This window comes from Hyperolius riggenbachi, chromosome 4 (genome assembly GCF_040937935.1).
Source record: "Hyperolius riggenbachi isolate aHypRig1 chromosome 4, aHypRig1.pri, whole genome shotgun sequence".
NCBI classification, from domain to species: domain Eukaryota; kingdom Metazoa; phylum Chordata; class Amphibia; order Anura; family Hyperoliidae; genus Hyperolius; species Hyperolius riggenbachi.
The window spans coordinates 367,035,210-367,050,081 of NC_090649.1; the positions used below are offsets into that span (position 1 = coordinate 367,035,210).

Below are 14,872 nucleotides of genomic sequence, written 5' to 3' on the forward strand. Positions count from 1 at the left end.
CCTTAGCTATTTTATTTAGTTTAGAAAAGAAAACCTTGAAAAATAATTTTATTGAAAACAACACACTTGGTTTTAAAATTATTTTATTAAATCCAGCATCATGACCGTAAAACTTCTCTCAGAGGTTTATTTAAATTTGCATGTGTTTATTTTACTAAAATATATTTTCATGGTGCCCCACCATACTATTAGCTCCACTTTCTCCTGGGCACCAGAATTGGTGATGTGCCCATTATCCCTTTAAAATTGGGACAACAGAGCTTTGCAAGGGTGAAGCGGTTTTGCCACCTCCCCTTCACACTCGACGTAGTTCCTTAATGCTTAAGGCCTTGTGCGTTTGTGCTGGTCAGGGACCTCTTTTCCTGGCCACCCTATCCGGCATGTTTGGATAAGGGTTTAAAGGACCACTATCACTAAAATGTGTTAAATATAAAATACATACATATAAAATGAAGATTTCTTCCAGAGTAAAATGCACTATAAATTACTTTTTCCTTTATTGCTGTCACTTATAGTACATAGTAAAAAGCTGACTAGTCCATCTCCTCATGGGAATATTCTCAGTATTACTTTTCTCCTTTACAAGAGTAGAGATGGCTCGAACCTCCGATTTTAGGTTCACGAACCTCAAACGCGAACTTCTGCAAAAGTTCGGGTTCGCGCAAACTTCGCAAACTGCAATAGACTTCAATGAGGAGGCGAACTTTGAAAATTACAAATATTTATGCTGGCCAGAAAAGTGATGGTAAAGATGTTTCAAGGGGTCTAACACCTGGAGGGGTCATGGCGGAGTGGGATACATGCGAAAAGTCCCAGGGAAAAATCAAGATTTGACGCACAGCAACGTTTTAAGGGCAGAAATCCCATTGCATGCTAAATTGAAGGCCTAAAGTTCTTTAAAACATCTTGCATGTGTATACATCGATCAGGTAGTGTAATTAGTGTACTACTTCACACTGACAGACCAAACTCACTGTGTAACGCACCGCAAACAGCTGTTTGTGTAGTGACGGCCGTGCTGGACTGGTGCGCACCATGGCAAGAGTGCAGGCGATAGCGGTTTTAAAGCCCAAATGATCACCGGGCTGAGGTAGCTCAATGACAGAACAACAGTGTGTAATGATCGGTGTCAGCACACAGAGAGAATCTGATTATTGGTGATCTGCAGTATCATCAAGAATACAGATATATACCCGATTATTGATGATCTGCAGAATCACCAATAATACAAGTATAACTAACCTCTGGACACCTATATAGTATGAGTGTTTGGTGCAACAGTAATGACTTTGAGTGGGACCACCCGAGGAGCAGGTGGTCCTTGGCAGTATGGGAAATACCTCCCTCTGGGAAGTGCGAAGACTTTCCAACAGCCTGAGACTTCCAAAGGCGTGGAGCCCCAGGCTGAATAGCAGGAAGGCCCTGTGGCTAAGTGACACCTAGAAGGTGGGCGTCACCAGCAGGACTGGAGACTAATCTCTCAATGAAGAGGGATAGCTCACAAGGTCGGGCAGGCTAGGTCGGCAACACACGGGCAGATAAGGTACAGAGACAGAAGGCTGATTCGGTAACCAGGGACAGGCAGGGTTGGCAACAGGTAATCAGATATGCGTAGGTACCGAATCAGAAAGCAGAAGGATAGTCAGTGCAATAGGTCATAACAGATATCAAACAATGCCTAGTCTTGGGTGTGAGGTACGTGGTCTCAACACCCTGGAACTAGTCTGAAGTATAACACAATGGTAACACAGTATCCCTAGTCTTGGGTGTGAGGTCCATGGTCTCAACACCCTGGAACTAGTCTGGAATATAACACAATAGTAACACAGAAGTAATCTGGCTCAGTGTGAATTCCCAGGTCCTCCTGGTTCTAACACACTGTGGGATCTGACTATGGTCTGAGTGCTTTCACGTAAGTGTTCGCAACGGCAGACAACTTGAGACTGACCAGCAATAACTATATATAGAGCGGCGCTCCCCGGCGCCACCCATCGCTGATCAACCAACAGCCATTCACTCTGAGATCAGCTGACCAACCTGGTCAGCTGATCCCTCCTCGTTTGTCATAAAGGTTCTGCCTCTCAGCGCGCGCATATTCCTCAATCTGTGTGCACTAACAGGCCCAGCCACATCAGACGCACGCTGCCGCGTGCAAACCGCCGAGCTGGATGCGGAACCAGCCGCCTCGCTGCCAGTCTGCGCGGCGGCTTTTCCGCAATCTATTACAGTACCCCCCCCCTCCCCCTCTGGACAATTCCCACCAGGCTTTCCAGGATGCGAGTCATGGAATTCCTTCTTTAATTCCTCTGCGTGCATGCAACAGTCTGGCACCCAAGTTCTCTCCTCTATGCCATATCCCTTCCAGTGAACCAGATACTGCACGGAGTTCTGCACAAGCCGGGAGTCCAGAATCTTTTCTATCTCATACTCAGGTTGGTCATCATTCAACTCAGGGGGGGGGGAGCGGAATCCACGTGCATTGCCGGCTTGAGCAAAGACACATGGAATGATCTTACACCTCGCATGCTGGTAGGGAGTTCAATAGCATAAGTGACATTATTAATTTTTCTGGTCACTGGAAAAGGACCTATGAATCTAGGGCCCAGTTTGGGTGACAGTTGTTTCAGAGCCAAATGTCGTGTGGACACCCAGACCAAATCCCCTGGAGAGAATTCCCATTCTATGGAACGTCTATTGTCAGCCTGTTTCTTCTGGTTCTGAAAAGCCTTCCCCAAATTTCTTTTAACCATTGCCCAAATTTGTTTCAAGGCCCTCTGCCAATCCTCCAGGGCTGGAAATGGAGTAGATGCCACTGGCAATGGGGCAAACTTGGGTGACCTTCCCGACACCACCTGAAATGGGGAAAATCCTGAAGAGGAACTTTTCAGATTGTTGTGTGCAAATTCTGCAAACGGCAAAAACTTTACCCAGTCGGTTTGTGCATCTGCAACATAACATCTAAGAAACTGTTCCAGGGACTGGTTGACTCTTTCGGTCTGGCCATTGGTCTGTGGGTGGTAGCCTGATGAAAAGGAAAGATCCATGTCTAACTGATGGCAGAATGCCCTCCAAAACTTAGATACGAATTGGACTCCCCGATCTGACACTACATTTTCCGGAATGCCATGCAGCCGGAAAATGTGCTGGATGAAGAGATCAGCCAATTCCTGGGCCGAGAGGAGTCCTTTCAGGGGGACAAAATGAGCCATCTTACTGAATCTATCAACTACCACCCGATTGACCGTCATGCCCTCAGACCTAGGGAGTTCTCCCACAAAATCCAAATGGGTCCAAGGTTCACTCGGAACTGGTAACGGCTGCAACGTTCCAACAGGTGCCTGACGGGAGGGTTTGCTCCTAGCACACACTGCACACTCTCTTACAAACTCCTTACAGTCTGTTGCCAATGACAGCCACCAAGCACATCTAGCAAGCAGGTCCTGAGTTCTGGTGGCCCCAGGATGCCCAGCATTCTTGTGGGAATGAAACAGCTGCAACAGTTGTAGGCGAAAAGGCAATGGCACAAACAGAACCCCCTCAGGCTTCCCCTCTGGAACATCCTGTTGGAATAGACTGAGAGTGACAGTCCAGTCTTTCCAGGTCTCAGTGGCTGCCAAGACCACCTTCTGAGGTAGAATGGTCTCAGGGGCTGAGGGCTGTGCTGTCTCGGGTTTAAAACACCTGGATAAGGCATTTGCCTTGATGTTCTTACTACCAGGGGTATACGTAATTACAAATCTGAATCTCGAAAAGAACAACAACCACCGGGCCTGTCGGGTGCTGCGTCTCTTAGCGCTCTCTATGTACTCTAAATTTTTGTGGTCCGTGTAAATTGTGATGGTGTGTTCTGCCCCCTCTAGCCAATGTCGCCATTCCTCAAAGGCCAACTTGATGGCTAGAAGTTCCCGGTTGCCGATATCGTAGTTTTTCTCTGCTGGTGAAAACCTATGGGAAAAATAGGCACATGGGTGGAGTTTTCCCTGCAAACCAGAACACTGAGACAATACAGGCCTACTTAAATTATAACAGTAACCATGGCATGCCAAGAATGATCGTGGAAGTTGTCATCCGCAAAACCAGAAATTGTAGACTCTCTCTATGTAACACCCCCACCGTGACCCTTAACTCTGGGGTCTGAGACAGAGGGTATTTACTCTGCAGAGGAGAGTCGTCTACTGCAGTGACCAGAATCCGTTGATTCAAAGGGAAAGTAGGAATCCTCAATTTCTTCGCAAATTCGTAATCCATAAAGTTGGCTGCTGAGCCAGAGTCTAGGAAGGCTTCAGTAGCAATTGTTTGATTCTTTCATGATATAGAACAAGGGAGGAGCAGACCTTTATCGTTTAGAGGGAAAGACTGCGCGCCTAGGGTATCACCTCCGACTACACCTAGGCGGCAGCGTTTCCCGACTTTTTGGGACAATTCTGCACTCTGTGACCCTCCTCTGCACAGTATAAACAGAGCTGTTCTGTTTTTCTGCGATTCTTCTCCACCCGGGACAATTTTGACCGACCAATCTGCATTGGCTCCGGCGGAGGTGAAGCGGGTGGAGGAGAGGTGTAGGAAACATATCTCACATTTTTCCTACTCCGAGTCTGCCTCTGGTAGCGTAGACGACGATCAACCCTGACTGCTAATGAAATGGCCTCATCAATAGACTTCGGCTCAGGATGTCCCAACATTAGATCAGAGACCACGTCTGACAACCCTGACAAAAAACAGTCCAGAAGTGCAAATGACCACCATCTAGCTGATACTGCCCATTTCCTGAACTCAGCTGCGTAAATTTCAACCGGAGCCTTGCCTTGCCGCAAAGTCTTGAGCTTCCGCTCAGCGGTGGAAGCAATGTCCGAATCATCATAAATTATAGCCATTCCTTTAAAAAATTCCTCAACTGAAGTTAGGGCTTCATGCCCTGCCTGGAGACTATATTGCTAGGTCTGGGCATCCCCTGACAACAGAGTCTTAATAAAAGTAATTTTCTGTACCACGGTTCCTGATGAATTAAGCCTTAACCCAAAGTATGACAACACTCGATTTCTAAAATTCTGAAAGTCAGATCTGTGACCAGAAAACCTTTCGGGCACAGGCATACGTAAGTCTGTACCTGGAGGAGATTGCACTGTATTCACAGCCGTCTGAAGGACTTGTACAGACCCAGACAAAGCGTTGATCTGGGTCTGATGACTGTCCAGCACTCGGATGTAATTTTCCACCGAGGTGGTGAGTGCATCAAGACGGCTGTTAAGTGCATCCATTTTGTTTTTATGGTCTGCCGTTCTGTAACGATCGGTATCAGCACACAGAGAGAATCTGATTATTGGTGATCTGCAGTATCACCAAAAATACAGATATATATACCCGATTATTGATGATCTGCAGAATCACCAATAATACAAGTATAACTAACCTCTGGACACCTATATAGTATGAGTGTTTGGTGCAACAGTAATGACTTTGATTGGGACCACCCAAGGAGCAGGTGGTCCTTGGCAGTATGGGAAATACTTCCCTCTGGGAAGTGCGAAGACTTTCCAACAGCCTGAGACTTCCAAAGGGGTGGGGCCCCAGGCAGACGCGTAGCTTGGGGTGGGCGGGGTAGGTCACGTGCCCCCGGGCGCTGGGTCCCTAAGGGCGCATATTCCTCCTTCAAATGCAGAGCTGCAGACTGAGCGGAGGGACTGTGTATTTGTCTCCGCACAGTCGTACTTTTCTAGTCTCTCTGCGTCTCCTGTGAGCGCCCCCTCCCCTCTCCTCTTCTCTCTAAGGGCGGGGCTGAGCAGAGGAGACCGGGAAATTCGAGACAGGAAGAAGCTGTGTGGATGGAGTCAGCTGTGGAGGGAGTCAGGTAGCTATACAGGAGAGGGGACTGTGCACTGCAGAGATGAATCCGTGTAACTATCAGCATATACGTAGCTGCACACTGTGTGTATAGAGAGGCTCTCTGTCTGGCTTGTGTGCACCTCGCTCTCCCTCAGCACAGCTTCCAGGCCAGCATTCCTCAGTATCCGTGCTGCTGTTACACTCTCCCCTGTCTCTGGAGTCCTGGGTCAGTCCTGCACGCTAGCTGAGCAAACAGCATTCCTGTCAGCCTGGAGTTCAGCTTTATTGTTACTGTCCCCCAGCCCCCCCTCCTTATCAGCCCAACAGCAGTAACTATCCACTTTCCCTGCACAGCCCTCCCCCTTCTCTTGCAGCCACAGTGACCAGATACAGGGTCACTAAACACAATACAGTATATAGACTGATAAGTGTTCTGAACAGCTCTTGTTGTTTTGGCATATACAGTAATGCTATGTACCTCTCATCCTATACATACATCACACAGCAAGATAGATGCATGTGTATTGGTACGCAGTGCCACATTCTGTAACCCACTTAAGGTGCCCATACATCAGACGATGTATGGGCAGATCGACCAAGAGACAGATCTTTCTCTGATTGGAGAGAGCTCTGTTACCTGCCTATAGCCCACAGGCCAATTGCCGGTATATACGTACTTGTATGACGTCACATATGCAGCGATGGGCAGCTAAAGTATACTGCACCGGGGGGGGGGGGGCAGTTTACAATAAGGGAGACGGAGCCAGGAGCCAGGGGCTTTGCTCATCCCAATATTACACACCTTTCCCACATCACACCCAATCAATCAAGTCGGCCCGACATCTTGCAGCATGTTCCATCAATACACGTGACCAATTTCGGCTCAAAAGTGTTCGCATCGATCAGGCATGGTCTTGGCGGCATCGATTTTCATACTATCTGAATATAATACTAGAATTGGATGGTCGATCAGCCACCAAGTCGCCTGATGTATGGCCACCTTCATACTATGATCATCATCATCGTGTATTGTTTATGTAGCGCTGACATCTTCTGCAGCACATTACAGAGTACATAGTCATGTCTGGTCGATAGTGGAGAAAGGAAAAGAAAAAAACCGCAGGGGTACCAGGAGCCCTTATGGTGTATTACCTTTAGATAAAGGAATTAAAATTACGAGTAAATTATACTCACAAGTGTAGGTTGCTTTAAGGCAACCACTTGTATAGGCGTGTGGGGAAGTCCCGTCCCCACTCGGTCTTTATGGTAGTCGGTCGCTGCTCCTTAGAAAAAGTCTTCACTTCTCTTAAGTCGTGAAGGACCCCACACGTGGGGTAATACAGGATTGTTTTTCGAAGGGGGTAGGAGGCGCCCGTACAGTGTATTCAGTGTTCCCTTTATACAAAGAGACTCCACTTGATGAATGGTTAGGAGGGTTTATTTAGCACAATAGACAACGCGTTTCGCGGTCCAAGCCGCTTCCTCAGGTCAATTACAGGTGCTTTTAAAACAAATGAGTGAAATCAATAAAAACAATAAAGGAAAACATGATAAAAAAACATGATAAAAAAACACTAAAACGGCGCTCAGAAATTATAAAACATAAATGCTGACAATATGGTAATCTAGATATTCATAAAATAATGATAAATTAGGTTATAACAGCCAACTGTTAGAGTCCATGGGATCCAATACTATGTCATAGTAGTAAACATATAAAGGAGAACAAGCAATAATAATAACAATACAGTGGTTCATAGGTGTAAATTAGCTAGAACGCTCTTTGTTGGTGTAAGGAGGTGGTGGAAAAGGGGTATATGTGTGGTTCCTAGATACTGGTGGGACCTACATCAAGAGTTGGATGATGTAGTCAGTTGCGTAAGGTCTGGATGATCCAGGAGGGGGTGGGGGGGTGGGGGGTTTTTTAGGTCGAGGAGATGGACTAATGCAAGTGGGAATTAAAATATGTAGACCAAGGGGGGTGGGAGAGGAGGGGGGGGGGGTTGCTGGAATACTCATATGCTCAGAGATGATGTAGGGAACGCTATTCCCAATATTGCTGGGTGGGTGAAATTGGGTCTGACCTGATGAGGTCATAGTGAGTATCTATAGTGTGTGTGAGGGCACACCAGTGGGTCCTAGCGAGATGCACAGGGAGGCCCAGGAAGGTATGATGTGAGCCGGAAGGGTCACTAAGGGCATATTTTACATGTCCTCTTGGGTGGTATTAGTGAGCAGGAGGGGTCGTCTGGGGCTGATGCTAGGTATCCTATTCAGGTGGAATACTGTAATGTAATGCGCACTGGCAGTAAGATCTAAATGGGGACCCCATGTTGGTATATGGAGGCATCTCCATACCACACATAGGAACCACACATATACCCCTTTTCCACCACCTCCTTACACCAACAAAGAGCGTTCTAGCTAATTTACACCTATGAACCACTGTATTGTTATTATTATTGCTTGTTCTCCTTTATATGTTTACTACTATGACATAGTATTGGATCCCATGGACTCTAACAGTTGGCTGTTATAACCTAATTTATCATTATTTTATGAATATCTAGATTACCATATTGTCAGCATTTATGTTTTATAATTTCTGAGCGCCGTTTTAGTGTTTTTTTATCATGTTTTTTTATCATGTTTTCCTTTATTGTTTTTATTGATTTCACTCATTTGTTTTAAAAGCACCTGTAATTGACCTGAGGAAGCGGCTTGGACCGCGAAACGCGTTGTCTATTGTGCTAAATAAACCCTCCTAACCATTCATCAAGTGGAGTCTCTTTGTATAAAGGGAACACTGAATACACTGTACGGGCGCCTCCTACCCCCTTCGAAATACATAGTCATGTCTCTGACTGTCCTCAGAGGAGCTCACACTCTAATCCTACCATAGTCATAGTGTAATGTCCTACCATATTATTATTGTGTATTTATATAGCACTGACATCTTCTGCAGCACATTACAGAGTACATAGTCATGTCACTGACTGTCCTCAGAGGAGCTCACAATCAAATCCTACCATAGTCATAGTCTAATGTCCTACCATATTATTATTATTATGTATTTATATAGCACTGACATCTCCTGCAGCACTGTACATCACCCCATCTGCCTGTAAGCCATTGCATATTACACTGCTCCATCTTCCCTCTGCCCCAAGCGATGCATTGATATGAGCTTGTAGTTAGTACTGTATCCCTAGTCCCAATCCCTATGGGCGATAGTTATGGAGCGTGTGTACACTGTTAAGTTAACTATCTATGATACAATTTAGATTGTACAATCTTAGCCTTGTATATAGTAGAAGAGTAACTGAATGAAGATACATTGAATGGATACTTTAGGAAGTCCCTCCACATACAATGAAAGGGTAAGATTGTACAATAAAGATTGTATAATTGATAGGCACCTTTAGACTCCGGAGGGGTGGCTGGTAAAGCTGGGACTAGGAAAATGAAAAGTACAAATCTGCCCTGAGTACATGTGGCACGTGAATCGGAGAGGTGGGTGTAACAGCTCCATCTGCATGCGCTCCCCCCGCCTATCTTACTCTTGGTCTACCAAAATGGGGAGGGCCTTATGGGCTACCAAAATGGTGGAACTCTTTAGCTACCTAAAGGAGGGGATATCTGGCTATCTAAAAGGGAGGTTGTCTTTTACCTAAAGGGGGACTTTCTGGCTACTTACAGGGTGGGCTCCCTAGCTACAAGCATGGCGGCCTCCTTGACCACGCCTACATTTTGTTATATGACCACGCCCATTTTCTCCCGGGGGGGATTTGGGGGGTGCAGAAACTGTCCTTATCCCCGGGCATTCAAAACCCTAGCTACGCCTCTGGCCCCAGGCTGAATAGCAGGAAGGCCCTGTGGCTAAGTGACACCTAGAAAGTGGGTGTCACAAGCAGGACTGGAGACTAATCTCTAAATGGAGAGGGATAGCTTGCAAGGTCGGGCAGGCTAGGTCGGCAGCACACGGGCAGATAAGGTACAGAGACAGAAGGCTGATTCGGTAACCAGGGACAGGCAGGGTTGGCAACAGGTAATCAGATATGCGTAGGTACCGAATCAGAAAGCAGAAGAATAGTCAGGCATGCAATAGGTCATAACAGATATCAAACAATGCCTAGTTTTGGGTGTGAGGTCCGTGGTCAACACCCTGGAACTAGTCTGGAATATAACACAATAGTAACACAGAAGTAAGCTGGCTCAGTGTGAATTCCCAGGTCCTCCTGGTTCTAACACACTGTGGGATCTGACTATGGTCTGAGTGCTTTCACGTAAGTGTTCGCAACGGCAGACAACTTGAGACTGACCAGCAATAACTATATATAGAGCGGCCCTCCCCGGCGCCACCCATCGCTGATCAACCAACAGCCACTCGCTCTGAGATCAGCTGACCAACCTGGTCAGCTGATCCCTCCTCGTTTGTCATAAAGGTTCTGCCTCTCAGCGCGCGCGCATTCCTCAATCTGTGTGCACTAACAGGCCCAGCCACATCAGACACACGCTGCCGCGTGCAAACCGCCGAGCTGGACGCGGAACCAGCCGCCTCGCTGCCAGTCCGTGCGGCGGCTTTTCCGCAATCTACTATTACACAGTGACTGTCCAGCTGATTGAATTTGGTCTGTCCACAATGAACCAACGACCTTATTATTTTGGGTGTGCCCCCCCCCCCCCCCCGAGACACTCATATAGCCGGCGGTCATTGCTTCATTGTGATACGCAAGCCCCTTCACCTCAGCAGCTGCAGTGCAGGCAGAAAAATTAGGCAAGCATGTACACACACCAGAACAAATTGTTATTGGGCCTTAAAAATTCACGGACTGTTATATAAAACAGCGTGCAGTCACGTAGGTGCACTGAACAGGTATGCAGTGACTGGTATCAATACAATGTGCAGCTGTCACACACACAGGTACCGTGAACAGGTATGAAGTGACTAGTATTACAAATGTGCAGCTGTCACACACACAGGTACCGTGAACAGGTATGAAGTGACTAATATTACAAATGTGCAGCTGTCACACACACAGGTACTATGAACAGGTTTGCAGTGACTGGTATATAATATAACACTGCATGCGGTCACGTAGGTGCACTGAACAGGTATGCAGTGACTGGTATCAATACAATGTGCAGCTGTTACACACACAGGTACTGTGAACAGGTATGCAGTGACTGGTATATAATATAACACTGCATGCGGTCACGTAGGTGCACTGAACAGGTATGCAGTGACTGGTATCAATACAATGTGCAGCTGTCACACACACAGGTACCGTGAACAGGTGCAGTGACTGGTATATAACACTGCGTGCTTATGTCACGCAGGTGCAGTAAACATGAACAGGTATGCAGTGATTGGCATTACAAATGTGCAGCTGCCTTTCACACACATGCAGTGAAAAGGTAGGCACTGAATATGCTGGGCCTGGCAGTGGCACAGTAGGAATTAGCAAGGGGCCAAGGGCCAGCTGTGACTGACTGACAGGGCTGTATATGCAAGTGTCAATGGGACACACACAAAACAAAACAAAAATAGATCACAAGAACAACATTAGCTCTCAAAAGAGCTGTTGAGGGGTGCTTTTTAGCGATAAGTATCAGCAAGGAGCAAGCTAACAAGTCTAACAAGAGCCTAACTAAGCTTTCACTAGGCCTACATCAGGTTCCTCTCCCTTCTCTAATTACTGCAGCCACACGAGTGAGGGAAATGGCCAACTCTGCCTGTTTTTTATAAAGGGGGGGGGGGGGGATCCAGGAGCGAGTGTAGCCTGATTAGCTACCATGTGTCTGCTGACTGTGATGTAGAGGGTCAAACTTGAGCCTAATGATGTAGTATAGGGGGCGGGTCGAACTCGCATATAGTTCACGGTTCACCGTGAACGCAAACCAGTGATGTTCACATGCCAACCGTTCGGGCCATCTCTATACAAGAGCACTCCCTGGGAAGGATCTGTACAAAGATGCCAGTCAGCCTCTCTGCTCACTTGCAAACTATTTTGGCAGTTGGACTGAGCAACTGCCGTTCAGTAAGTGCTTTTATACATAAAGAAATAACTGAGAAACCCCTATGGGGAGATGGACTAGTCCAAAACCTGATACAGATCTGTCAGCTTTTTTTTTTTTTTTTCAAAAACATCGTATTGATGCAAGCATATCAAAATACAAAAGGACATCATCACAATAAAAATGAGTTTAAAATTTTGCATCACAGTTTTCTACCTTATTTGAGCCTTTTAACAACATAAACTTGAAACTAACAAAGATGTGTCATGAAACAAGAGGTTTTGATTGAAGTACCCTTCATGGCTCTTGTACTATCAATCCTTTGGCTAAACAATATATCCTAATAAAAGGAAAATAGCAGAAGAAAATTCTCCTCAGTATGGATTTCCAATCTGTCAGCTTTTTTAACCTCCTTGCCGGTTTTCCCGACCTGAGCTCGGGGTAGAAAAAAGAAGCTGTTAGCGGTGATCCCGAGCTCAGGTGGAGGTAGGGAGTGCAGCGCTTTACCTGTAGTTGTGGAGTCCCGTGCGCGATCGCGCTGCGCAGCGGGACTCCAGCCTCTCTCCCAGGCAGTGTGGGGTCTTTCCCTGGCTGCCGGGATCCCCATGTCCCCGCTATTCTTCCGGGGACCCGGCGGGCAATCGGAGCAGCGGAGCGGCGGTGGCGGCGTGACGTCATCGGGGGCGGGGCTAATATTTAAAACGAACTTCACTATATTAGAGAAATATAGAGAAGTTCATTTATATGTATATTAGCGCCATCTTGTGGTCAAAGAGAAAACTGCAGCACAGGAGCCCAGGAAGGTAATTTTTTTATTCTGCTGCAGATCTCCCTGCCAGAATGATTTTTTTCAGGTTTTAGGGTCTGAAAGAGTGGAAAAAAAACTCTTTTAGACCCTAAAATCTGGAAAGAATCAGAACGGCAAGGAGGGTAAAACCTAGTGTAAGTGACAGCAACATAGGAGAAAAGTAATTTATAGTGCATTTTGCTCTGGGAGAAATCTACATTTTGTGTGTACAGTATGTATTTTTAATTGTATAATAGTTTGCAATAGTTGTCCTTTAAAAGGGATGCTACATTTCTTTCTACTATATAAAGATGCATTTTTTTAAGTATATGTCATTAAACTGTAAAATGTACTGCAAGGGTGTTTTGAATTTTTTTCCCATTAAATATCCCTGCTTGACGTACTGTGTTAATATGAATGCTGTCACAAAACATCTCTGTCCTTTTTCTATCTGGTACATTTTTTTTTCCTGTCCTTGGTAGTGAGAGGTACATGTAATTACATGTAGTTACCAATTTTTTCAGCTTGACACATGGATTTGTTTTTTATGTATCTGAAATGTTTTATGCTGCTTTTATTTTAGTGATGGCTGGGCAGACAGAGACGAGGTTATAGATGGCTATGAAGCAGAAGCCAATGGTGGAATTACGATAAAGCTTCGTTCACCAGAAGTGAAATCTTTTGATGACTATTTTCTGAATCTACGCTTGGATAATAATTCCCGAAATCCATGGTTCAGCGAATTTTGGCAATACAGATTCCAATGTCGTATTCCAGGCCATCCTCAGGAGAACCATAATTTTAAAAGGATTTGTAAAGGTAAGAATATATCCACTTGATGTAGCAGTATATAGATATATACGGTAGATATATTTATATTTTTTTGTTCTTTCAATAAAGTGCTACTGCTAAATTCCTATTCACTATAGCTTTAGAGCCAAAATATTTTATTATATTTATATAGTAAAGCATCAAGATGATGAAGAGAAATTTGCACTAACACATTTAGGGCTGGTTCACATGGGTTTCTGCCTGGCTTCCAGCGGTTTCCTGTTTTGGTGGCATCTCGTTCAGGCTTTCTGCGGCTTCCCGACACAATCAACGTTTTTTGTCCACACAGGGAGACACGAAGAGGTGGCGGTAATCAGTGTTGCTTGCGAATTTTCGCCCAAGTCATTTTCGCATCGAAAATCCCGTTTTCGAATTCACTGAATTTTCACAAATCTTCAGAAATATTCACGTTTTCAACCAGCAGCGAAAATTAAAGGAACTTCGCTGTATGTGGACGCTTATGCCCTGAATCAGAAAAATTTCCACAATAATCCGCTGTATGCGGACGCTTATGCCTTTATGCGGAAAAATTTCCACAATAACCAGTGAAATATGCGCATGGGTGAACTAATACATGCATGCATTCCACCTTCCAATGTAAAATTGTATACGTATAGAAGGGCAATAATATTTCTACGCATGCGCAATGATTCATATAGATGCAGTTACTGCATGCGTAGTTGACTTCGCAAAACATACGTCAATTACGCGTAGCGGGCGAAGCTTCGCATAGCGGTACTACGACTATGTGGAAATACGTACGTGATAAACTATGTATTTAACGCGAAAATAACAGCCATTCGGTGAAAATTAACGCAGAAATATTCGATCGAAAATTCGCATGTCGAAAAGAAATTGGTGCTTTTTTGCCGAAAATTTGGTGAAAACAATATTTGCATTTTCGTTCATCACTAGCGGCAATCGAGCCTGGACACCGCATGTAGCATCCAAGATTGCCTCAAACACGGAAAATCGGGATCGAAACGCTGCAGTCACGCAAACATCGGTAAAAGCCCGATACGAACCCTCCCATTCCCTTGAATGTAAGTGTTTAATGACGAACCCCGCATGCTGGTGGTAAACGCCTGACAAGCGTCCATGTGAACCAGCGCTTAATTAGGCAGTGTTGATTTAAACTAAATTGTTATTTTACTTACTTGCCAGTTTGATCATGGTATTTCTGATTTAGATACATTTGGATTCATCCAGGGATGTACAACTCCAGTCCTCAAGGGCCAAGGTCCTCACACATTTTGGCACAGCTCAAATAAATTGATAGGATTGAATCAAGAAAGGAGTGGTTTCATCAAGTAGAGCACATTTCTCTGTTTCTCATGTATCATATCCCTATAACTGTAAGCAGATATTCAAAAGTGTGCTGTCTCCTTGATTTTCAGTTGTGGCTGTGGTTGC

General features: G+C 45.4%; 1 protein-coding gene across 3 annotated transcripts in view; it reads left to right on the forward strand.

The window, feature by feature from the left end:
* Positions 1-14,872, forward strand: part of GRM1 (glutamate metabotropic receptor 1) — a 616,944-nt gene that overhangs the window by 433,914 nt on the left and 168,158 nt on the right. For all 3 annotated transcript variants that reach the window (XM_068231980.1, XM_068231982.1, XM_068231983.1), the window contains one exon: positions 13,212-13,447. In XM_068231980.1, the coding sequence (XP_068088081.1) occupies positions 13,212-13,447 (236 nt within the window). The remainder of the gene's footprint in view (positions 1-13,211; positions 13,448-14,872) is intronic.